Below are 26,874 nucleotides of genomic sequence, written 5' to 3'. Positions count from 1 at the left end.
ACTAAAGATAGATAAGCAGATTAGAAGACTAAAGCCTACTTGTAGAGTTCTAATTATATATATCTATATAAACAAAGTCCTATTCAATACTTCACATTATAATGTACCACAAAACATTGAAAATATGCTTGTTCCAAGTGGACAATGCATATGATTTATCTTGTGATTTGAAAAATTTGAGTATATACACTTGTAGATTTGTCATTAGTGCAAATAGTTTTCACCCACTCAAAAAACATTTTGTCATTCACTTAGAACAAGTACTGTACATATCCTGTGTAATTATGTATGACTATTAGGTATTTGTATTTGTTGTAGGGTTAAACACCCATTTTCAGTACAAGATAGGCTATACATGGCAGCCAGTATAAATGGTGGAGGAAGAACCTGGGAAAACCCTGGAAAGAACCACCGACCGACGAGAAGCTACTTGCAAGCTTTAAAACATACCCACATTGGCCGTACCCGAGACTTGAACCAACACAGACAGAAGTGAGATGGCAGTGATCTGTGATGGTGAGCGCTTTAGACCACTTGGGGTCCCTACTATTAGGTACAAGATTATATAATGCAGCGCAACATAGCTATGTCTGTGTGATTATGCAAGCATGACTACTATTAGGTACTAGATTATAGAGAATCTCAACTGGGTAAAGATTTAATACTGAATTTATGAAACAAGTTGAATAATATCCAGCTATTGGGAGCCTTTGTGAGCAAAGTTCGATTTTATTCAAAAAGATAATCTTTTTATCACATAGATTTTATTTCATTGGAAATTATTTAGCGGGAAAGAAGAATGAATAAGTTTGTTTATTCTCAGACATTGCACCTTTCAATTGTTATGCATAAAAAACAGTCCCAAACAAAGCTGAACAAATATTAACTTTAAAAATATTTTATACTTTTTTACAAATTATAAATCAAAGTACAAGTGTCCTTACCAATAAACAGATCATTTTACACAGACATAAATCATTTTTCAACACAGAATGTCCAATGCATGTGATATCATGATGTTTGATGCTGGTTAAGTAAATGATCCATATTTACCCTAAAGTGTCACTTTCACAACTAAACATTACATTGCTTAGATATTCATGTAAAAGGAGGATTACTGGATGCAGAACTTCCCATATTTACTGTCATGTGACCGGATATCTGCATTATTTGACTTGGAACAGTAGACTACATAAAAACTTTAATTTTGAGTCAGAAATGCATCTAAATATGTTGTATTTGGATGAAGTTCTGTCATTTGGGAAACTGGTTTATGTCTACATTCTTCTGTGAACAGAGGCAAGTTTTTTTACTTTGATAAGTTAATATTTAAACCATGCCTGTATCCAGAGTGGACTCCATGTTACAGGTATTCATCTCACAGCTATCCCAACACCATTATTAACTGAAAAATCCTCTTAGTTTTACTTGTTTATCTTCTTGTCTTGGGTTTTACACCATTTTTCTTAGCATGATGAAACATGAAACATGCCCCTGTGTGAGGAAATTGACCATTTTCTGACATTCATTATGCTTTTCCCCTCAATTCCATTTTGGGATTTGAGTTGACAAATTGGCTGCCCAAATGTTCATAGTAATAGAAAAAAACCAAAAAGTTCCAGAAGACAGTGTAATAAAAATTTCCAGCAGTCTCTGCCAGTCAGTAAACAAGAGCACTGTGCAAGAATTTCGTGATCTATTCGGACCAATCAGAATCATATAAAGTTATATTTTAGCATGTCGTAATATCAAAAATATGAAACTGCACATTACTGGAAAAGTGTACCAACTATGTGATAAATCTCTGTTACAAAAGTATGACTGTTACTATTACATATTAGATTATACACTGCTGTGTATCTATGTCTGTTATACATTATGTGCAGTTGCAGGTTTTGAATGTGTAATCTGTTAAATGTAAATAAAACTGGTAATTTGTATTATTCAGATTACATACCTGTCAGAATACAACATGTCACATGATAAACATGATTTCCAAAAACTCTTTAAAAAGGACAGAGGCCTTTCTTGATTACAAAATAAACGCCTGGTAAACATTAAACAGTTCAATTTAGATAACTTCATGCTTGATGCTCACGGAAGACTATCACCACTGGGCAGTTTATACAACTAACTGACATCAGATGGTCACTAATAAATGGCCACCATTCTACAGAAGACTTAAAGGACTTAAACATAGGTTGATTTTGTGTTTGACTGATTTCAGTACTGCTGTGGGAATGCCATCAGACTAATTTGCAAAGACAGGCTGATTTTTTGTTTGATCTCAGTACTGCTGTGTGAATGCCATCAGACTAATTTACATAGACAGGCTGATTTTTTGTTTGATCTCAGTACTGCTGTGTGAATGCCATCAGACTAATTTACATAGACAGGCTGATTTTTTTGTTTGATCTCAGTACTGCTGTGTGAATGCCATCAGACTAATTTACATAGACAGGCTGATTTTTTTGTTTGATCTCAGTACTGCTGTGTGAATGCCATCAGACTAATTTACATAGACAGGCTGATTTTTTGTTTGATCTCAGTACTGATGTGTGAATGCCATCAGACTAATTTACATAGACAGGCTGATTTTTTGTTTGATCTCAGTACTGCTGTGTGAATGCCATCAGACTAATTTACATAGACAGGCTGATTTTTTTGTTTGATCTCAGTACTGCTGTGTGAATGCCATCAGACTAATTTACATAGACAGGCTGATTTTTTGTCTGATTTCAGTACTGCTGTATGAATGCCATCAGACTAATTTACACAGACAGGCTGATTTTTTGTTTGATCTCAGTACTGCTGTGGGAATGCAATCAGACTAATTTACATAGACAGGCTGATTTTGTGTTTGACCACTTTGAGTACTGCTTTGGGAATGCCATCAGACTAATTTACATAGGCAGGCTGATTTTGTGTTTGACTGTTTTAAGTAGTGCTGTGGGAAGGCCATGTGGCTAATTTACATAGGAAAAGTGCATAAGTGGAACAGCCCAATTCATTACAAGTTAGGTCAATGATATTAGTCATCCTGGAGTATTCAACATCCATCAAGATAATATTAATGTTAGTCATCCTGGAGTATTCAACATCCATCAAGATCATATTGATATTAGTCATCCTGGAGTATTCAACATCCATCAAGATAATACTAATATTAGTCATCCTAGAGTATTCAAAATCCATCAAGATCATACTGATATTAGTCATCCTAGAGTATCCAACATCCATCAAGACAATATTGATATTAGTCATCCTGGAGTATTCAATATCCATCACGATCATATTGATATTAGTCATCCTGGAGTATTCAATATCCATCAAGATCATATTGATATTAGTCATCCTGGAGTATTCAACATCCATAGAGTGATGTCTGGGATCTGAGTTTACATATAGAACACCAAGACTAAAGAGAAATGTCTGGGATTTGAATCTATATACAGAACACCTGGGACTATATAGAGAAATGTCTTGGATTTGAGCCTACATATAGAACACCATGGACTGTATAGTGAGATGTCAGGGATTTGAGTCTACAACTAACTACAGTTCTTACCTATCTGTTTTTTGTAACATGTCCATATGCAATTTAAAAGACATCTAACACCAATCGCACATCACCAATTAGTTGGCAAAACAATTGTTTTATTCAAATCTCATTAATAAAGCAATTCTTTCTCTGTGAGCTGTGTCTGTTACCAATCAGCATGCCATAATGGCAAATACTAACAGTCGATTCCGGTCTGTGAACTAATAACAAAAGTTAAGAGTGGAATACTGTTGATCCAGATGAGGACATTACTATAAAAAGATGGTATGTAATCCTTGCAAATGAAATGGGAACTTTTCTTTTTTTAAATATTGTGCTTGCTTTGACCAAACTTTTGCCATCAGAAAAAAATAATCCTGGGACTCTGGGTAACTGAATTTGTAAATATGGATAAAAGCAGAACACTGACATGATGAAATATAAATCTGTGTGTTAAAAACAAATTCAAATTTTAAAAAAAGGAAAATGAAATTTAAAGCTCCAGCATTAGTTAAATTTAGAATTAACAAAAAAATTCAAATTCCTAATACAGCTTTTTTGCTATAGTTGCCACAAGAACTTTTTTCTTCAGTGATTCTGGCAGAATTGAAAATACTTTGTCATTTATTTCACTCTCAGAGTATTTATCAGAAAAGTGCATTAATAAAATGTGTTGCACATTTTCAAACAGGTGTGCATTATCTATGATTTCAGCCAGGTGAATGTGTCCTCGGTCTCGAGCTTGTTGGATTATGTCCTTTCCTGGTTCTTCATCAATATATGTGGTCTCTACAATGAGGATTTTCACTTTCAACAGATCTGGATGAGGACTTCTGAGAAATAATTCAAATGTTGTATCACCTGAAAAATAAATAATTTTCAAAAGAAATATATCAAATTTTTAGATCTTTTAATTAAAAAAATGTTCAACTAAGTTTCTTTGGTATGTATATGAGTAAAAAAGGATGAACAAAAATTGCTATCATTTTTTTTTTCTTTTCTTCAGCAAGTAAACAAGAGATTTGAAATCTGAAACTAATTTTGCACCTTTAATAAATAATGTTCAGATGAAACCAGCGCTTAAAATTAAATCGCATTTCTAAAAACCCTATAAAAATTAAAATGTCATCTGGGCAAGTAAAATTTATATGTTGCTTTACCACAATTTTCTGAAACCGGAGGCAAAAATATTTGCATTTTGAGAAATTTCACTGAAAATCCTCTTTCTGTACAAGTAAAGGACAATATTACTTTCTCCAGCCCTGAAAATCAAGAGAGTGTACTGTTCTACAACCGAATTCACATGACACTTAGGATGATGTTGCTGTTCTGGATTTAACACCATTTTTCTGCACATGATATGCTGCTATACATGGCGGCCAGTATAACTGGTGGAGGAAGAACCCAAGAAACAATAGTAAGAACAACCTACCCATGGAAAGCTACTGGCAAGCTTTCTCACACCCACATTGGCTGAGCCCATGACTCAAACCCATGTGGACAGGTGAGATGGCAGTGATCAGTAAAGGCGAGCACTTTAGACCACTCTGACATAATCTCCTTTGATTTACTCAACAGCTAGCACTGTATTACAAATTAACTTTGAAAGATGTCGCTTCAGCCCAGTGTAAAGATTACTATCAATCATACACCAACCATAATCTGTGTCAGTGCATGTGTTGGACCATGTTTTACTTCATGTATGTCTTTTGACTAACTGGGCTCCGATAGCTACCTGACCTGGTTTTTAGCATGTTTTGGTTCCAGCTTACTGAACACATTTTTAATGGAAAAATTTCTGGAATAGAAATTTTGTTGTTTGATTTTAATAGGATTTGGTGGTGAGGTTTTGTTGACAAGACGCTTAATTGTATTTCTATTGTATACTTTTGATATATAGTATACATTTTATAAATGTATACAATATACAGTTTCTTCAGATATGCAATATACATTTTCTTCAGGTTTACAGCATTGTTATGTATAATTGATTTAAATTATATTTGATTTAATTTAATGTTTGATTTTTAGTTTTAAATTATTTTTTATTCCATTACATGTTATAGGAATGTAATTTTGTTTACTGGAATTTGACATTTTCCAGAAATTAGTTTAGTAGACCTGTTTTTTCGTAAACACCTAATAATAAAACTTCGTATCTAAAAGCTGATCTAGTTACTGACCTTGATTTAGAATCAGTAGTGTTGGAGTAAAGAACAACTTTTTATTTATTCATTCTTAGTGTGTATTTTAGGGTAGAATCAAGGCTGTACTGGGTGTATGTTGAGTTTTTACATGTAATAGCCTCTATTTCAAAATTCTGGTTATACCAGATTTGTGCAGTAGCCAGGTTTAATACTAACGTTTTGAGAAATAATCACAGTTGGGCTTTAAAACACTTAGGTATCAAGGTGGTTTTTTTTCTGTTGAGACCAGTAAGAATTTTTCTTCAAATTATATTGATTCTACAAGATTAATTCTTTTCTCTGGGATTATTTAAGTGCGCACACAGAACTCTTGGACAAGACATTTATTGAAATTTTATTTGGAATTCAAACACCGGAATATTATTTCCTTTGGTACAACAAAGAACTGTTGATATGTTAGTACTATACTGGCTACAGTATACGTCATCACCTTCCATTTTGGTTTTTTCTTGGGACTCAAACTCAAATTCATTAGAACACTTTATTACTAGAACTTCTAATTTTTAATTCTTGGATTATTCTTGGATTTGATTCTTAAAACCGTTAGTTCTTTTTTCCATTTTTACCTTGTGCTTCTAGGGAAATAAATTATTTGTAAAATTTTACACAGCTTGTTGTCTTCACTCTTTTTCTTGTTACTGTTTATGAGAGCCTTAACAAGTAACAAGCATACATTTTCTTTCCTAACTCCCTAAGGAGTATTATTTTACCAATATTTTATAAACTGATCTGCTGAGATGTATCCATCTTGTATTCTATTATTTTTTTTAAATTCTGGTTTGCATTTTACAAGGGGAAGAACTCTGCAAAACTCCAGTAGTCAATACCCTGGGTTACTTTTCTTGGTTTATTAAAAGAGAAAATAAGGTACGTTAAAAGAGAAAAATAAAATGATCACATACCATGCCAACTGAACTGCCCTAAATTTCATTAAGTATGCCTAGATCTTGATGATAATAAAACATGTTGGATATCTAATAATATAAATGTATTTACAAAGTTTGGTAAAAATATGATTAGAAATAGTGACACTAAAGTGTTTGAGAAGCTCAGTCAGATGCAAGATCACTTCATCAATGTGTTGATGCTGTACACAAGCATATATTACAAGTTTGATCATTACTGAACCAGAAATATGGACTCCAAAGTGATAATGAGCCCAGCCAGTCAGATGTGTTGATTATGCTTACAACTGTATATAAGACAATATTACAAGTTTGATCAATAATGGATCAGAAATATGGACTCCAGAATGATATTGAGCCCAGCCAGTCAGAGTGATAATCATCTAAGCCAATCAGAGTGATAATGAATTCAGCAAATCAGAGTGATAATGAGCTCAGCCAATCAAAGTGACAATGAGCTCAGCCAATCAGTGATAATGAGATCTGCCAGAGTGATATTGAGCTCAGTCAGAGTGATAATGATCTCAGCCAATCAGAGTGATATGATCTCAGCCAATCAGAGTGATAATAAGCACAGTCAATCAGAGTGATAATGAGTTCAACCAATCAGTGATGATGAGCTCAGCCAATGAGTGATAATGAGCTCAGCCAATCAGTGATGATAAGTTCAGCCAATCAGATGCTAGATCATCACACTAGTATAAGTGTGTAAGCATGAGTGTGACTTGGGTTTTTAATGAAGCTATAATAATTTTTCGGTCATTCGCTAAGATGTCTGCAGTGTGGCAGTTTATAGCGATGTACAGCACTGGGGCATCATGCTGCAGATTTGTAGCATGATGTCCCACCCAGTCACATTATCCTGACACCATGCTGATCAGTCCTAGCACTAACCTCTTAATGCTGAGCACCTAGTGGGGCAGCTGTTAGTATCAACATTATGGGCCTGACAAGAAATGTTGATGTATAGGTGCCAAAACACATTATACACAACTTACAAAGAACATATAAAAATAAAAAGTGAAATAAAGAATGCAACTATTAAAAAACTGCAATTAATCCATTAGTATTAATTACAAAGCTTATTAGTTAGCCAGTATGGAATGACACTTAAAAGGAAATTTACCTGACATGCCTTTTGTGCTGAGCTTGTTTATGTTTTCAACCAATCCTTGAGTATTCTATATAGTGTCAAAAATATACCATGAAACAACTTTAGCCCAGCTCTGACCTCAATTAATTGTACCCCCTGTGGGCTAATATACGATGTAACAATTTTACCCCACCAATGACTTCAATTACCTCTACTCCTTGTGGAGTAACATACAATGTAACAAAGTTACCCCAAGAATGGCTTCAATTACATCTATCCCCTCTGTGGGCTAACATATCAAGTAACAAATTTACCCCACCAATGACTTCAACTACATCTACCACCTGTGGGTTAAGGAATGTAGATAAGGCCCAATGGGCTCTCCAAATTTTACAAAAGTCACCTTGAAATAAAGGCTTTATTGATGAAAGAAACTTGTGGGAAGTTATGTAAAAGAAGAATGTGGTACATATAAACACTAAACAAACCTACTGACAAATGCAACATAGCAAGATTGCAGAGTATAAAACTTAAAAAAAATAAAACTTTGAGAACTGATAATGACTCTCTCAATCAATACTGTTTGACTTGCCCACGGGTATAAACCTTGCAAACTTAAGCCTACCCTAGCCAAATCTGATCTTGTCCTAAGTGTTCGGTGAATGGATTTGTAAATCCCAGCTGTATATAGTAAAAGGTGACTAATGATGGTGAAACCAGCAGTGGCTCAGTTAATGTGCCAGACACAATCAAAATGGGAGCAGGGTTTAAAACCTACCAATGGATCAGTCCAGACTGGCTACTGTGGCATGTCTTTGGGCAAGGCACTTTACTGTGATTGCCTCAGATTGCCTACTATGTTATGTCTTAAGGCCAAGCACTTTACTCTAATTGCCTCAGACTGGCTACTGTGTTATGTCTTTGGGCCAGGCACTTTACTCCAATTGCCTCAGATTGCTTATTGTGTTATGTCTTAAGGCCAGGTACTTTACTCTAATTGCCTCACATTGGCTACTGTGTTATGTGTTAGGGCAAGGCACTTTACTCCAATTGCCTCAGATTGGCTACTTTGTTATGTCGTAAGGCTAGGCACTTCACTCCAATTGCCTCAGATTGGCTACTGTGTTATGTCTTTGGGCTAGGCACTTTACTCTAATTGCCTCCGATTGGCTTATGTGTTATGTCTTTGGACAAGGCACTTTACTCTGATTGCCTCAGATTGCCTACTGTGCTATGTCTTAAGGCCAGGCACTTTACTCTAATTGCCTCACATTGGCTACTGTGTTATGTCTTTGGGCAAGGCACTTTACTCCAATTGCCTCTGACTGGCTATTGTAGTATGTCTTAGGGCAAGACACTTTACTCCAATTGCCTCAGATTTGCTACTGTGTTATGTCTTAAAGCCAGGCACTTTACTCCAATTGCCTCAGATTAGTTACTGTTTTATGTCTTAAGGCCAGGCACTTTACTCCAATTGCCTCTGACTGGCTATTGTAGTATGTCTTAGGGCAAGACACTTTACTCCAATTGCCTCAGATTTGCTACTGTGTTATGTCTTAAGGCCAGGCACTTTACTCCAATTGCCTCAGATTAGTTACTGTGTTATGTCTTAAGGCCAGGCACTTTACTCCAATTGCCTCTGATTGGCTATTGTAGTATGTCTTTGGGCAAGTCACTTTACTCCAATTGCCTCTAATTGGCTACTGTGTTATGTCTTAAGGCCAGGCACTTTACATCAATTGCCTCAGCTCTGTATAACCTAATTTTGTTACTCCGCCATAAAACACCAAACCAAAGTTATTTTCATATAATTCTCAAGTAAAGTCAAAATCTAGAAATGCTGAGTGACTTAATAACAAAATGACATTCATAATGTTGATCCACACTGATCTGGTATTTTTCCTACTAATCTAATATAGTTGTATACCTATATCCACCTAATACACTTTGGCTAATGAAAACAATATGACTAATGGAATATGACTAATGGAAACACAATTTGACTGGAAACACATGTTGACTAATGGAAACATAATTTGACTAACTGAAAAACAATTTGACTGGAAACACAATTTGACTACTAGAAACACATACTGATTAATGGAACACGATTAGACTTGAAATACATTTTAACTAATGGAAACACAATTTGACTAATCTGACCAATGGAAACACAAGAAACTTGTCAGAGGTAAAATTAAACTGATGATGATAACCAGATTAGTAATATGATGGAATAATAATGCTGGACTTCTATGACAAGGGATCACTGTAAAATAGCAGGCAGGGATGGTCCTGGCTTTTAAAAAGCTGTCGCCAAAAAAATCGCCAACCTCAATATTTTGTCACCAATTCTCAAAAAGTGTTGCCAGAACAAGTAGTGTACATTTTTCCAAGTGTTAATTTAGTCTATTATTGTAACAGGCAATGAAAATGACAAAAGATGGGTTAGTTAATTCTTTAATTACAACAAGCATTAACAAAATGTTACAGTGTTACATGAAGATCCGTTGCAATTTTAGGGCTGCCCACTTGTTGAATGCAGTTTCAAAGTCTAATTTTTCACATCTGTACATGCTGATTCTCATGAAATTCTCGAGAGATGAGATGCAGAGTTTATTTCTGATGTCAGTTTTTATGAGGTTCATCTTACTGAATCCACGTTCAGTCCACAGCACTGACAAGTGACACCAGTAGTCTATCAGCAGCCCCCACCCCCCTTATGGCTAGCTTCACAAAGCTTGTAGTGAATTGCTTCCTAAACCCCAAGAATGATCACTGAATGCTGTATAAATTTTCTCGACAAACAAAATAGGATCTCCATTCCCACGAATGAAACTTACACGAGTCAACACCTGGCAATATTGGACCATATATATAAGCATAAATTCACACCCAATTTAGAGATTCTTTCACTCTTGTATTTTAAGAAATAAATAATTATTATTAATTAAGCAAAACTGGTTGTTGTTTTTTTTTGTGCTATTTCTTGTTTCGGAGTTTAAGTCTCAGCAGCCGCAACACAGATTGATGGCACAATGAAAAGATCAATGAGTAAAATGCTGCACTGGTGACAGACATAATTGTGATTGAGATTTTTTCCATTTGCTTTGTATTTATACACAGTAGTCGGTACCTCAAAGGTTATCAGTTTTCTATCAAGGTTCAGCAAAACTATTGTACTGGTATATGTAAAAAAAACCAAAAAAAAAAAAAACCAGCAGAAGACTTAGCCATTCAGTTAATTGTATCTGTTCTATTCACGTCTTCAGAAGTCGGTCAGTTGTAGGTATAGTTCGGTAGCATGATTGACTGTATCACAGCATACAGTACTCAGCCCAGATGTCAGCATAAGCAGATTATGATGTAACAATGCACTGTAAAGATGGGGTTGTCAATACGAACAAAGGATTGTTTGTGTAACAGATTGATTCCAATGAATTGCTTAGTCAAGTTTGTGGCTTCCTTTCGTTCTCCCTTTTAATTTATCCAGTCCAAATCTATGACTGTATGTACAAATTAAATAACCAAAAAGTCTGTCGCCAAAAAAATCGTCAGATGGGATATTTTTGTCGCCAATAAGGAAAAAAAATTGCAATTTGCAACACTGACGAAGCCCAGGACGATCCCTGAGCAGAGCTGAGCAAATCCTATAGCCCAAAGTCCCAGACTAGTCATTCTTGAAGTCGGGCAAGTAAAATTTTCCAAGTCGCTAGTCCAGGAAAAGTGCTTTTTAAAAAAGTCGGGCTAGTCCTTATTTTCGTGCTTTAATCGCTATATCTACCTTTATTTGGCCAATCATGCCCTCCAAGCATACTGAATACTTGATTCTACCCCTCTTCGTGTATACATGTACATCCTGTTACTACTTGACTGCATATTGCGCTAAGCGACCAAATTATTGGCAAATCAAAACACATCAAACAAAAGAAAGCCAGTATGATCAATTAGCAGTGTTGTAAGTGGTTTTGTTGCAACGAGTTTACTCAATCTAGATCATAACCAGCGGTTCACTATGATTTTAATCCAGAGAATCAGTGTAATTAAATTAATGAAAGGTGCTTTACCGACATCAGTGTTGGTTTCCTTTATGAACTGATTAAATGACAGTAATGATTCTTTAATTTATAATTGATTTAACAGATGACTTCCACGTGCGATATTGTGTTTGAAGCAAAACAATTACGCTAATTAATGAGCTGTTTCAGTTTGTATTTAAAAGAGAAATTTGATCTCATGATCACTTTAGAAGTAGTTGTCAAGCAAGCTGATAGTTACTCTGCAGATAAAATGAGTTTGCTAAAAGAAATTCGCAAGGAAGGTAATAATGGCGATTTGGAGAAGATAAATTTGTTTGAAAATGGAGGGATAAAACGTAAGATGGATACTGAATGTGCTTGTTATCCCTGTCTTGAATATATGACTCGGAAGGTGGCAGACATATACATGGACATATTTTCAAATCCATGAGCTAAACATATATATATGAACCTGAAGAAGCCAAATGTATAACAACCAATGTTTTTAAAAATTAAATTCTTTTAAGAAATAATTATGTTGCATATTATTATTTTTTTTCCTATGGATTAAGTACATACATCTCATCAAATCTCGGCAAGTGATTACCATTTTGGGACCAGTGAAAAGTAAGGTGGGACTAGTGAAGAGTAAGGTGGGACTAGTGAAGAGAAAGGTGGGACTAGTGAATTTTCTGAAACCACTTGTCCTGGACTAGTGGTTAAAAAAAAAAATTTGCTCAGCCCTGAATAGGCTGGAATTATAATGCTGGACTTTTATGACAAGGGATCACTGTAGAACAGGATGGAATTATAATGCTGGACTTCTATGACAAGGGATCATTGTAAAACAGGATGGAATTATAATGCTGGACTTCTATGACAAGGGATCACTGTACAACAGGATCAGTGCTCAATGAATTTTTTTTAGACACAGGCCCAGGGCTGTTGACTAAAAAAACTTACAAGTCCTGGCTCAAATTCCACAAGTCTGGACTACAATTAAATGCCTCTATCCAGTACGGATAGAGGCACTGGAGTAAAGTGCCTGGCCCTAAGACATACCACAGTAGCCTATTTTGACAGACATGGTACACACAGAAATGTCTTATTTTGTTGTGTTGTTTGCTTATGTGCCAAAAATTAAATAACTCCCACATAAATATTGTTTTTGCTAGTAACTTTCACAAAGTAAAACTCCATCAGCCAAGAGTTCTGAAATTTATCTTTGGTTGCTTTGCTTCCTAAATTGCCTTTAAAAATTAATAACACTTGAACACTATTCTGACAAATGAAATAATCATGTTTTCTGTTTCATAAATATGGGTTAAAATCCGACTTCAAAGATGCATTATTGCTGTTCACAAACTTGTTATTAATTATTAATACAGATGGCTTATGCATTCTAATTCAAGGCAATTATATGTAATAAAGTTTGTTCACCTATATGCTTCTAGCACCTATTTAATTTACCTATATGAGGTTGTTCCACTTATGATCTTTTTACCCACACAAATCACCCACTGCAGTCTTGCAATGCATCACACTAGCTATTGTGAGCCAATTAAGTAAACCATGCAATGGTGGCTTATACTTGACATCTTTGCCTTTAAGCTGCCTTCATTTGAACTGCCTTAAGTTTTACATCAGCTCCAATCATGACTGTTTACCATGCTACATACAACAGGCATATACTGAAGTGTTTATTTTTTGTTCTATTTTCGAAAATTATTGAAAATTGTTTGTTTCAAAACATGAATGTATCAGGGGTTTTGGGAGTAAAAATTGTGTTTTTAGCATGACATGCATTGTCATGGCAGGTCAACATCTTGAAAATAAATTTCCACATGTCATTGAATAAAGTTTTCTCAGATAAATTTGGAGTTTTCGACAAGCCCAACGGGATCCTCACTTAGAATGGTCATGAACAGAAATTAGAGAGGCACTAGGCATCAGGCTGCGAGATTAACTGAGCACTGAGGATGGCATTATAATACTGGACTTTTATAATGAGAAACCACTAAAATAGGACTGCATTATAATACTGGACTTCTATGACATGGGACCAATGTAAAATAGGATGGCATTATAATGCTGGACTTCTATGACATGGGACCAATGTAAAAAAGTATGGCATTATAATGCTGGACTTCTATGACATGGGACCAATGTAAAAAAGTATGGCATTATAATGCTGGACTTCTATGACAAGGGACCACTGTAAAAAAGGATGGCATTATAATGCTGGACTTCTATGACAAGGAACCACTGTATCTACTGAGGTTTGCTGAAATGTTCAATACCTGTGTAAGCAATATCGGGTATTTCACTATAATTATATAGCTCAACTCCTTCCTTGGCCTTGGCAGCAATCTCTGGCCCTTCTAGGTGTGTATACTCCTCCTTCATAGTTCTCTGTTTCCTATACAAAATGTAACCCTGACTCGGAACCCTGTGAACTGTGGGAAAGGGACAAACAAAATAGGCCCTGGCTACCTGAAATTTAATTTGAAAGATATTTTCAGTGTAAACAGAGACATTTAAAAATTTGAAAGATTTAGAGATATTTCTACAACATTATGTACCTGAATCTATGCATGAAGCTTTTTTAAAAACAGATCTCTTGTGACCCTGAAAAATATGTTGTCCATAAATTGTTATACTGTACTGCTATAATGTCTATAATAACAGTGACCTGTGAACAGTCAAAGTACTTTGAACATAGACTAATATCTATTCAGTGCTCAGTATAGGCACTGTACAAGCATGCGAACACTAATATATCTTCAGTACCCAGAAAGGCACAGTAAAAGTACTGTGAAAGCTGATACCCATCCAGTGTTAAGTGTAGGGAAAGTAAAAGTACTGTGAACACAAATATCAATTCTGTTCTAAGTGTAGGCACAATAAAAATACTGTGAATGCTGACTAATATTCATTCAGTGCTTAATGTAAGCACAGTACAGTTACTGTGAACACTAATATTCAGCACTCAGTGTAGGCACAATAAAAGTACTGTGAACACTAATATTCAGTGCTCAGTGTAGGCACAATAAAAGTACTGTGAAGACTTGTTGTTGTTGTTGGGTTTAACGTTATTTTTCAGCACACGATAGGCTATAGATGGCGGCCAGTATTAATGGTGGAGGAAGAACCCGGGAAAACCCCGGGAAGAACCACCAACCTACGAGAAGCTACTGGCAAGCTTTCTCACATACCCACATTGGCCGAATCCTAGACTCGAACCCACGCAGACAGAGGTGAGATGGCAGGTGATTCATAATGGAGAGTGCTTAGACCACTCGGGGCTCCTATTGTGAAGACTAATATTCATTCAGTGCTCAGTCTATGAACAGTACAAGTACCGTGGATACTGACTAATATTCAGTGGTCAGTGTAGGCACAGTACAAGTACTGTGGACACTGAATAATATCCATTCAGTGTTCAATGTATGAAAAGTTAAGTACTTTGAACACTTAACATCCATTTAATGCTCAATGTACGAACAGTACAAGTACTCTGAACACTAACATTCATTTAATGCTCAATGTATGAATAGTACAAGTACTTTGAACACTACATCCATTTAATGCTCAATGTATGAACAGTACAAGTACTCTGAACACTAACATCCATTTAATGCTCAATGTACGAACAGTACAAGTACTTTGAACACTAACATCCATTTAATGCTCAATGTACGAACAGTACAAGTACTCTGAACACTAACATCCATTTAATGTTTAATGTATGAACAGTACAAGTACTTTGAACACTAACATCCATTTAATGCTCAATGTATGAACAGTACAAATATTTTGAACACTAACATCCATTTAATGCTCAATGTATGAACAGTACAAATATTTTGAACACTAACATCCATTTAATGCTCAATGTTGGCAATTTGAGACAATAACTATAACCATCAGCAGGTTCTTAAAAGGACTAATGTTAAATTTGGTATTTTTGCTGGATTGTATGAGAAGGATATCATTTTTGCTCCAGTACCATCATTTTCAATTTTTGGCAAAAATATTCTTTAATGTATCAAGAGTCACAAGTACATTTTCAAAAAGATTACAGCATTTGTAAGCTTTACAAGCACATGAAGTGCTGTGACATGCTTTTTCTGCACTAGACATGTCATGTGAGCTTTCAACAAGCTTCAAGTGACTGTAATATGAATAGGAGAAGCCACATAAGTAAGAACTAAACAAACAAGGCCATCAAGGCACCTGCTGATCTACTGTTGGTGCCAAGTGATCATTTTGATCATACTACTAATTACACATGTTAATCTATTGCTGGTGTCTAGTGATCATTTTGATCATAATACTAATTACACATGTTAATCTATAGTTGGAGTCTAGTGATCATTTTAATCATACTACTAATTACACATGTTAATCTATTGTTGGTGTCTAGTGATCATTTTGATCATAATACTAATTACACATGTTAATCTACTGCTGGTGTCTAGTGATCATTTTGATCATAATACTAATTACACATGTTAATCTATTGTGTGTTGGTATCTAATGATCGTTTTGATCATAATACTAATTACACATGTTAATATATTGCTGTTCCTAGTGATCATTTTGATCATAATACTAATTACATTATTACTGTGCCTAGAGAACATTTTGATCACAATACTAATTACACATGTTAATCTATTGCTGGTGCCTAGTGATCATTTTGATCATAATACTAATTACACATGTTAATCTATCGCTTGTGTCTTGTGATCATTTTGATCATAATACTAATTACACCTGTTAATCTATTGCTTGTGTCTTGTGATCATTTTGACCATATAAATAATAACATGTGTTAATCCATAGTTGGTGCCTAGTGATCATTTTGATCATAATACTAATTACACCATATTAATCTATAGTTGGTGTCTAGTGAACATTTTGATCATAATACTAATTACACCTGTTAATCTACTGCTGGTGTCTAGTGATCATTTTAATCATAATACAAATTATACATGTTGACTGCTGGTGTCTAGTGATCATTTTGATCATAATACTAATTACACCTGTTAATCTATAGTTGGTGTCTAGTGATCATTTTAATCATAATACTAATTACACATGTAAATCTATTGTTGGTGCCAAGTGATAATTTTGATCATAATATTAATTACACATGTTAATCTATTGCTGGTGTCTAGTGATCAGTTTGATCATAATACTAATCACATCAGTTAATCTATTGCTGGTGTCTAGTGATCATTTTGATCATAATACTAATTAGACATGTTAATCTATTGTGTGTTGGTGTCTAATGATCGTTTTGATCATAATACTAATTACACATGTTAATCTATTGTGTGTTGGTGTCTAATGATTGTTTTGATCATAATACTAGTTACACATGTTAATCTATTGCTGTTCCAAGTGATCATTTTGATCATAATACTAATTACACTATTGCTGTGCCTAGTGATCATTTTGATCATAATATTAATTACACAATTACTGTGCCTAGTGATCATTTTGATCATGATACTAATTACACATGTTAATCTACCTTTGGTGCCTAGTGATCATTTTATCATAATACTAATTACACTATTGCTGTGTCTAGTGATCATTTTAATCATGATACTAATTACACATGTTGATCTACCTTTGGTGCCTAGTAATCATTTTGATCATAATACTAATTACACATGTTAATCTATTGTTGGTGCCCAGTGATCATTTTGATCATAATACTAATTACACCATTGCTGTGCCTAGACTAGTGACCATTTTAATCATAATACGTATTACACATGTTCATCTACTGCTGGTGCCTAGTGATCATTTTGATCATAATACTTATTACACCTGTTAATCTATTGCTGGTGCCTAGTGATCATTTTAATCATGATACTAATAACATGTGTTAATGTACCTTTGGTGCCTAATGATCATTTTGATCATAATCCTAATTACACTTTGATAAGCTTCACTCAAAGTTTTAAACCATAATATAATAAATCCTTAGGCAATGTTACAAACACTTGTATTTGAATGTATACCATATTTAGACAAAATTAGTGCCAAGCATTTGGAATATATTTTGTTTATTGGCGGCATAAAAGCTCCCATTGTGATACATGTATTCATAATCCTCATAAAATTAGCTGCTTTTTGGTGTCATGTACAGATACACTTTTGTTTTTGAGAGATTATCATATGTATACTCTTTTATGGCAATTTTGCATAATTTGTTTCCAGCAAAAACCCACAGACAAACTGGATTAGCAGAAAAATTCTTTAAAATATATTATAATCCTGTAGATACCTTTTTTCCACTTCATATTATGTTATGATACGTACCGCTAATATTATGTTACAATATATGACATTAATGTTAATTTTCATGTGCTCATTTATTGTGTCAGTAATTATCCTATTTAATATTTTCTACTACGTTTTTATGTTAAATTCATAGGCTGTTTTATATTTTGTTCTGATCTTAATCATATACATTTTCAAATATTTCTTTTGTTTCTACCAATGAAAAAAAAACAAATAGTACTGTCATTAAGACTCAAAGTTTCAGGGCTGGGATTGCAACTTTTTTCAAAGAAGGAATCCTGGACTGTAACTTCAAAATCCTATGGAGAACCCTGACTCTGTCTGGAACCTTTAAGTAACATACGGCAGTGAAATATGTAAAAATAACACAATCTGTTCTGTCAGCACTATTTAACGTTCCTTTTAACAGCTTGTTTAAGGATGACATATTTAGAGGACTTTATAAATTACAGGCAAAGAAGATTACACAACACAATTTGCAAATTAAGCATACTGGAATATTTTCACAACATGTCTATCATTTGTCAATGAGTCCTAAACTGTTAAGTAACACAATGATTCCTGTAAATGATGTGTCATGTATAATTTGTGTTGCAAAGTCTATTTGAATAACACAGTGATTCCTGTAAATGATCTGTCATGTATAATTTGTGTTGTAAAGTCTGTTTGAAGAATGTTTCTGTAATGTGTGTGTATGGATTGGGGGAAGTAATGGCATGTAAACACAGCACTGGCTACATGGTGCCAAATTAAAAAATTCTAAATTTTTAACGATATGATGATAACCCCTCCCAAAATATGGTGTGCAACAAGATAAAGGATAAAAAAAATCAAGATGTTAAAACTCCACAAAATGAATTAAATAAAATTAAAAATCTAAAACTTTTATACAAGCAAATTTTCTGTATACGGATCAGATTCCATCAAACAGTCTCTTGTGGTGCATCAAAAAATGTCTAAGCTGAGTTCACTTCAAAATATCTTCTGTCTCACAGGGCAAAAGTCTACACACTCAACAAGAGTTTGTTTCAGCATCAGTGGTGGGTATGCACTGAGGTTTGCCATCAGTGGTGAGGTATGCACTCTGGTTGAGGTTTGCCATCAGTGGTGAGGTATGCAGTCTGGTTGAGGCTCACCATCAGTGGTCGGGTATGCACTCTGATTGAGGTTTGCCATCAGTGGTGGGTGGTGGGGTATGCACTCTGGTTGAGGTTTGCCATCAGTGGTGAGATATGCACTCTGGCTGTTTGCCATCAATGGTGAGGTATGCAGTCTGCTTGAGGCTCACCATCAGTGGTGAGATATGCACTCTGGCTGTTTGCCATCAGTGGTGTGGTATGCACTATGGTTGAGGTTTGTCATCAGTGGTGAGGTATGCACTGTGGTTGAGGTTTGCCATCAGTGGTGGGATATACACTCTGGTTGAGGTTTACCCATCAAGAAGTATGCATATATGATCTGCACAATAATGCCTCATCTTTTCATTTTTTTTATCTGAGGTATGTGTTTTTCTGAATGATGGTTTCGATGTGGAGAAGCTTGTTTGTGAAACTTCCACTTTCAAATATTCTGCCAAGTATATAGAACAATCTAATTCATACTGGAAGTCAGCATATGGAATCTTTGTCATCATAAATGGATGACTGCATGGCAGTTTTGTTCGCTTTTTCATTACCCTTACTATTACTGTGTCACCTTCATAGGTCCTTTCCTTATAAAATCTTGCTGAGCTGTAAAGTACAAATTCCCTAAAGTTTAAAACAAAAGTCTATCTTACCTGACTTTCCTGCAATGAAACAGATATGTCATCTAAGTTAGCCAGAGTCTTACCTTAATTTTATCCTTCAATGTGACAGGTCTTACATCTAAGTTATCCAGAGTCTTGTCTGTTACATTTATCTGATGAAAAGTTGATGCTACTTCTTTGACAAGGTCCAACAGGTGATCTGGAACATAATATGAAGCTTTTTCCATTCCAAACAATTCTCTCCTGCAGGAATGTTGTGGTATGGATGATATATGATCCATGTGACCATGGCTGTGGAAAAAACAAGATTGTAATTAGCTGCTCATCTTGAGCATATACAATGCATGTTGTTATGTATATTTGTTTGTTTGTTTTTCTCCATAATTATGCTATGTATAATTATATTTTGGACTGGACCTTGTCCAAAATCAAGTTCATGTTGTAGATGATCAGTTACATTTTGTTTTGTGGACAACAGAATACATAGCTAATATTTTTCTTATGACTGTGGATTAAATATTCAGATTATTATTAATGTAAATATGTTTATATTTCAATCAGAGTCTAGGACATTGGAATTCCCCCATGTAACAACCTGGTCTACTTGATGTTTACCACATCTTTTATTATAATTTCAGAAACATATTTTATCTTGCTGGCAACTTAGAATTTTCTAGAAATGGACTTCTGACCCTAATCCTGGTTCTACTTTTGTGTCTTAGTTTTTTAAAAATATACTCGTTTATTTTGCGAAATTAATCATTCTAGCATTTAGCATCTGAGACAAAATCAGTCTTATTATTGTGTTCAGTATTTCTTTTAAGTGGAATTATTTATTCAAATTAATATTCACTGGAAATACAAAGCGCTCATCTATAATAGTCTTGGACTGGAACATTAATTTGGAATTATAGTGAATTCAGATAAGGACATCTTGGATTATATTATTGTGGTTCATCAAAAGACTTTGGGCACATATCCACATCAAAGACCACTACAGGCACATTAACATATTCAAATGTGAAGCTTTTCCTTTACTATCACTGGATTTAATTAGAACTTTATTTATTATGATTGATGATTGAACTTAAGGGGTTATGTGGGATTTAATCTACATCACTGTAAGTTCTTTAATACATTTTCACCTTGTAATCTAGGGAAATAAATTATTTGTTGAATTTTATAACACATGCTGGTTTTCACTCTTTCCTGTTACTTAGTTTATAACCATATAGTTGTAATAATGTAATTAGCTGCTCTGCTTGAACATAGCTCTGTCCAAACACATGATGCTTGTGATTAACTGAGTTCTGTCCAAACACATGATGCCTGCAATTAACAAAGCCCTGTCCAAATACATATGATGCCTGTAATTAACAAAGCCCTGTCCAAATACATATGATGCCTGTAATTAACAAAGCCCTGTCCAAATACATATGATGCCTGTAATTAACAAAGCCGAGTCCAAATACATATGATGCCTGTAATTAACAAAGCCCTGTCCAAACACATATGATGCCTGTAATTAACAAAGCCCTGTCCAAATACATATGATGCCTGTAATTAACAAAGCCCTGTCCAAATACATATGATGCCTGTAATTAACAAAGCCCTGTCCAAGCAGAGGCTTTTTTAAATGCATTATTTTTCAAGCATCTGGTGGGACTTTTACTCATCCAAACATTGTCGAACAACCTCTCCATGCAGTTGTACCCAATGTATCCATGACAATGCACCAAAATACAAGTCATCCATCACTAAAGACTTCCTGAAGGAGTAGAGAATCCAAATTTGCCACATTCCCATTACAGTCCTGATTTAGCTCAAAGCCTTTTGGGGCTGAATCCCATTATCACAGAAATGTTGAGAAGCAGACATTTTGACAGACACCATGCAGATGGAAGTGAAGTTTTTCAGTGTATGAACAACATACCAAAAACAGTGTAATGGCAGATCTGAGTACGTACTTATCATATTTATATATGATAATAAAGGTACATAAAATAGTGATGTATTGGTATCACATATAACCTTTATAGTGGAGTTATCTTTCAAAAAAGAAACTTGCCTTTTGTCATCGGGGGGCGGGGTTTGAGGTAGAAGGTAAGAGAATTTAACACTGACCTCAACATAAGGTGTAGATGAGCAAAAAAAAACAACAACATATGGTCACTAAATTGACAAATATGTCCAACTTCTTCCAAGGTAGGTTAGTCAAAAATCAAAGACGACTTAGTTTTGTATTAAATTAAAAAAATGTCTTTACATGCTGTGAATGATAAAATATTAAAGGATTGTACAGCTTCCCCTCTTTGATTGTAGCCTCTTGTAAAATCCATGACTATTTTTCATGCATCTCATATTCCAAAGCAGGCACACCTGACAGCACAAACTGTCAGAAAAGTTCCCCTAAATATAAACAGCATGTTGGAGAAACTACTACTGTTGTCATTAATGTATACCACTACATACATTTTAAAGTCCATGAAAACTAAAGCTATGGATTTCATGGCAAGATAAGTTGGTGCTCCAGGTCGCAATTACAATGGTTGCATTTGCAAATGAATATTATCATTGTGGTAATATACGGTATTAACTTTCTGTTGCTATACATGGTCTGACAGTTACATGTCACCTAAGGTCAGCTCCAGGCTCTCACTCAGTTGTAACCCTATATGCCTTATGATAACATCAGCGTGAAAAATTAGTGTGCGTGTTTTCTCTGTTGAAGTCAGCTGTAATCTAGCGATTAAAGTAGTTAGACCAAACCATGTTTTGTGCTATTTAGCAAAACATAACATGATGTCAGAAGTGAAAACTTTTAAATAAGTTGGATTTATACCATTAAGAAGTATATCTCCATAACAATACTAAAATTTAGATACACAAGTTTATGTGTTAATTGCGACATCATGGAAAAACTCAATCAGCCACCTGAAATGGATTTTAATTCCCACCATCTAGCAGAAACTTGAAGATAGAAGCAGACTTTGCAGTTTTACTTAGATGATGCACTTGCAGATAAAGAAGACAAAGAAAAAATCAGTGCTTTCCTATATATTATTTGTCAGGCTTGTAGAGACATTTACAACACATTTACATTTGAGGCCGATGAAGATGAAAAAATTGGTCTCCTGATAAAAAAGTTTGAGGATTATTGCAGTCCAAAGCAGAGCATTACAGAAGAAAGGCACAGATTCAATACAAGAATCCAACAAAAGAATGAAACCGTTGACCAATATGTAACTGAACTTAAATTGATTGCAAAGAACTGCAAATTTGAAAATCTACAGAATGAAATGATTAGAGATAGAATTGTCTGTGGGACTATTTCTGAAAAAGTAAAAGAAAGACTTTTACAAGAAGATCAACTGACATTACAAAAAGCACTGGCTATCTGCAGAGCAGACAAAGAATCCAAAAAGCAGATTCAAAGTATGCAAAATGAAGCAGCTGCATCAGAAGTTCATGGTGTGAAATGAAGAAAAAAGAGACATTATGAATGCACAAATTGCAGACAATATCAAATTGTTCTACTTGCCAGAAATACAGAAACTCAAATAAAAAAGAACCAATGTTGTCTACACAACCTACTGCACCATAAGAAATGGTTGGAACAGATTTTTTCATGTGAAATAATTACAACTATGTCTTGATAGTAGACTACTGCTCCAGATATTTTGATGTTGCCAAGTTAGAAAATGCACAAGCAAGCACAGTAATCACACACACAAAGTCAGTTTTTGCAAGACATGGAATACCATGATAAGTAAGGAGTGATCATGGACCACAGTTCTCCTCAAAAGAATATAGTCAGTTTGCAAAAACCTGGGGATTCAAGCACACTGTCAAGTCCCAAGTATCCAGAGTCTAATGGTTTAGCAGAAAGAACCACTCAAACTGTCCGGTACAAATACTGAGGAGTCAAAGACTTCAATCAACTTTACCTACTACCAAGATACAGCTACATCTGCAAGTTATAATAGAAAGAAACCTAAAGTGGAAACTGCGTGAAAAGAAAAATCAGCAAAAGAAACAGTATGACAGAACAGCTAAAGAGCTTCCAAATCTGACTTCTGGAGACAAAATTAGAATCAGAAGACAAGATCTTTGAGAACCAGCTGTAGTCATCAGAAACAGTAGCAGTCCAAGGTTGTATGATGTGAAAACCCAGGATGGTGCTATATACAGGAGAAACTGAAGACATGTTACAAACAAAAGAGATACGTGATACATACGAAGATACTAACAAGGAGGTCAATGAACTGAATGACAAGATGCCATTAGTCAACAATAAGCCAAACCAGACACGAGAGACTTGAATAAGGAGTGGAAATCTAATAAATAAGCCTGCAAGATACAGAGATTTTGTTATGTGAACTTGATAATTATTCTGAATTATACTGTGTCTTGTGAATATTAAAAACAGGAAGTGATCAAGGGCATAATAATACATTTGTTATATCACATCTGCTTATATGCAGTGATAACAACTGGATTGAAGAACACAATATTAGGACTATAGATTTTAGTGGCAATGCCAATATATCACATTGTACTTGTTTTCACGAGTACATGTATAAGGATTGTGAATGTCATAGGGATAGAACTTAATTTTAATTACAGCTAGTAGACCTTTTACAATTCACCAGAAACTATTTGAAATATATATTCATGTGTAAAACAGAACTTTGTCCACTTTGAATATGTTTACAAATAATGAAAAAGAAAAGGAGAAATAAATATTTGAATTTAAAAGCACAAAACTCATTTTTAAGGGTAGTTGTGGTAATATATGGTGTTAACATTCTGTTGCTACAAATGGTTTGACAGTTACAGGTCACCTAAGGTCAGCTCCAGGCTCTCACTCAGTTGTAATCTTGCCATTAATGTAGTTAGACCAACCCATGTTTTGTATTAGTTAACAAAACAAAACAATCATCTGGTTGTCATCTAGTGCCTTTAACAATCATTAATGCAGTACCCAGAAAATTACATCCAGTAAGACGCCTCCCCTAGCGTTTATGTTAGGTTGAGGCGTGTTACACTGTACGACTAATCTGGCCACCTATAATGAATACGATACTGAGATTTGTTCAAGTTGCAGAGACACCGGTAGATGGATGGGATAATGTCCCTTGACTCGAGCTGAGAGCATAATGGTGCAACGTCGGAGAAAAATACCTTATAAACACGTGATTACACGGGATACTTTGTCGGCAACAGTCTCCCATATCAAATGCAAGTTTGAGACCATCTCTTATTACAACAACAGTTGTGAACACACCACCAATTGACCAGGGGTAAATAGAATAACCGCAAAGTTCGCTCCAGCCTGCTTCATCCATGTGTCGAGCATCTAAGTACCAAAGTCTTTTCACGTTTAATTTTTTGTGAAATCGACCTGTAGATTGATTCCCATGACAGGAGGAAAAGCTTGTATGTGTTCCTCTCAGCGGTTGCCAAAACAGAAGTCTTCTACAAATCATAGATCGATTTTGAAAGAATCAAGCGACATGATGATTGATTGGCTGTTACTGACAATACAAAGGAACGTCACTCTCTCCAGATCCAGAATTTTTTTTAGTGCGGTATGACTAAAATGCGAAAAGTTGCGAAAAGTTACGAAAAGTTGCGAAAAGTTACAAAAGGTTCATTTAAAATTATAGTAAAATAATAAAATAGAGACAAACAGTCATACATATAATTTCATTTTTATAAAGGATATACCACATATTAATGTTTTAATTAACATTTTATTCAATTTCATATTCTGCCTTGGTATTAAGGCCAATAGCATACAAAGTATCTTATGATTCCAATAACTGTCTTTTATGAGTGTGTTCATGTCTTCAATGCAAAATTACCTATTGGCATGAAAGAAAAATTGAGTAGAGTGATTATTGATATTAAAATATATTGAAATATTAACATTTTATATAATTTTATATAGCCGAAGTGTTTGTCCAAGAAGTACTTTCTCTTATATTTGCACATTGAGAGCACCGATGTCTGTTACATTTAGATGATGACAAATATCTTTTTTACTTTCTGTCTGTTTAGTTCAAATTAAAAAATGTTGCAAATTCTTTGGTCTTCTACAAGCAAGAATTGGTCTATTTTTTGTAAAGTGTGTTACGCTGTTTTTATATTGATAAATTTAGGAGACTCCAATATTTATTAATTATAAGGCCTATATATGGTAATGAAGGATTATACTGTATTGTGAAAGGAATTATATTTTTCTCTATTTTATATTATGCTGTGTTTAAAGTCTCATGTTGAGTAAGATTACGGGCTTTGTTCAGCGCAGAATCACTTATATGTGTAGGATAATTTCTATTTTGGAAATATGTTTGGTGGATATTAGTTTCCTTGACATGAATATTTGTAGAGATGGTGGTATCAATATTTTTTATTAGTTTACATCTAAAAATGAAACTTGCGTACTAGATGCAGTATAAGTAAATTAAATCGTCGGGTAAAAATGATTGAGGCGTTCAATCAATTTTGTTCAGTTCTTCTGATGAATGGTTCCAAATCATCGATATGTCATCTGAAAATCTAAACCAAAAAGATGGATTAAACTTTTCGTTTTGAAGAAAATCTTGTTCTAAGTTACCAATGAAAACGGAAGCGTATGAAGAAACCGTAGGACTACCCATTGCCGTACCCATTACTTGTGTGTAATTTGTATTATTAAATTCGAAATAATTATTTTCCAAGATAAGTTTTATTATTTTACAAATATCTTCACTAGATAGTGTGATATTATTAGGACTGTTATCAAGAAAATATGTACACGCTTCAATTCCATCTGTATCTGGAATGGTGGTATATAGTGATGTTACATCTAATGATACCATGATTGAAATTATCAGATAGCTGTGGAATAGACCTCAACATTTTAATGAAAGTAGTTGTATCTTTAATGTATGAAGGAAGCTATTTCATTAAACGTTGTAAAACACCAAAGAATTATGAAGCATACAGTAAATGCGAAACTAATTGCACAGCATTAACGGCATTTGTGTTGTT

The 26,874-nt window shown here is 34.5% G+C and overlaps 1 protein-coding gene across 3 annotated transcripts; it reads right to left on the bottom strand.

The window, feature by feature from the left end:
- Nucleotides 1-798: 798 nt before the first annotated feature.
- On the bottom strand, nucleotides 799-25,399 carry LOC149775560 (uncharacterized). 3 transcript variants are annotated; one of them, XM_089944354.1, is made up of 4 exons: nucleotides 25,021-25,399; nucleotides 19,920-20,127; nucleotides 14,066-14,258; nucleotides 799-4,402 (listed from the first exon to the last, which is right to left on the bottom strand). In XM_089944354.1, exons 1-4 carry the CDS (start codon nucleotides 25,323-25,325, stop codon nucleotides 4,086-4,088), a joined length of 1,023 nt encoding a protein of 340 aa, XP_089800480.1. In that variant the 5' UTR covers nucleotides 25,326-25,399; the 3' UTR covers nucleotides 799-4,085. The 3 variants fall into 3 exon arrangements, with proteins under 3 accessions (XP_089800480.1, XP_089800481.1, XP_089800482.1); XM_089944355.1 differs by having other exon boundaries at nucleotides 25,124-25,399; XM_089944356.1 differs by having other exon boundaries at nucleotides 25,241-25,399.
- Between the last annotated feature and the right edge of the window lie 1,475 nt (nucleotides 25,400-26,874).

This window comes from Sinohyriopsis cumingii, chromosome 19 (assembly GCF_028554795.1).
Source record: "Sinohyriopsis cumingii isolate HCF-2022 chromosome 19, ASM2855479v2, whole genome shotgun sequence".
NCBI lineage: Eukaryota > Metazoa > Mollusca > Bivalvia > Unionida > Unionidae > Sinohyriopsis > Sinohyriopsis cumingii.
The sequence above is the reverse complement of the archived record's forward strand: the minus strand, read 5'-3'. Positions and strand labels throughout refer to the sequence as shown.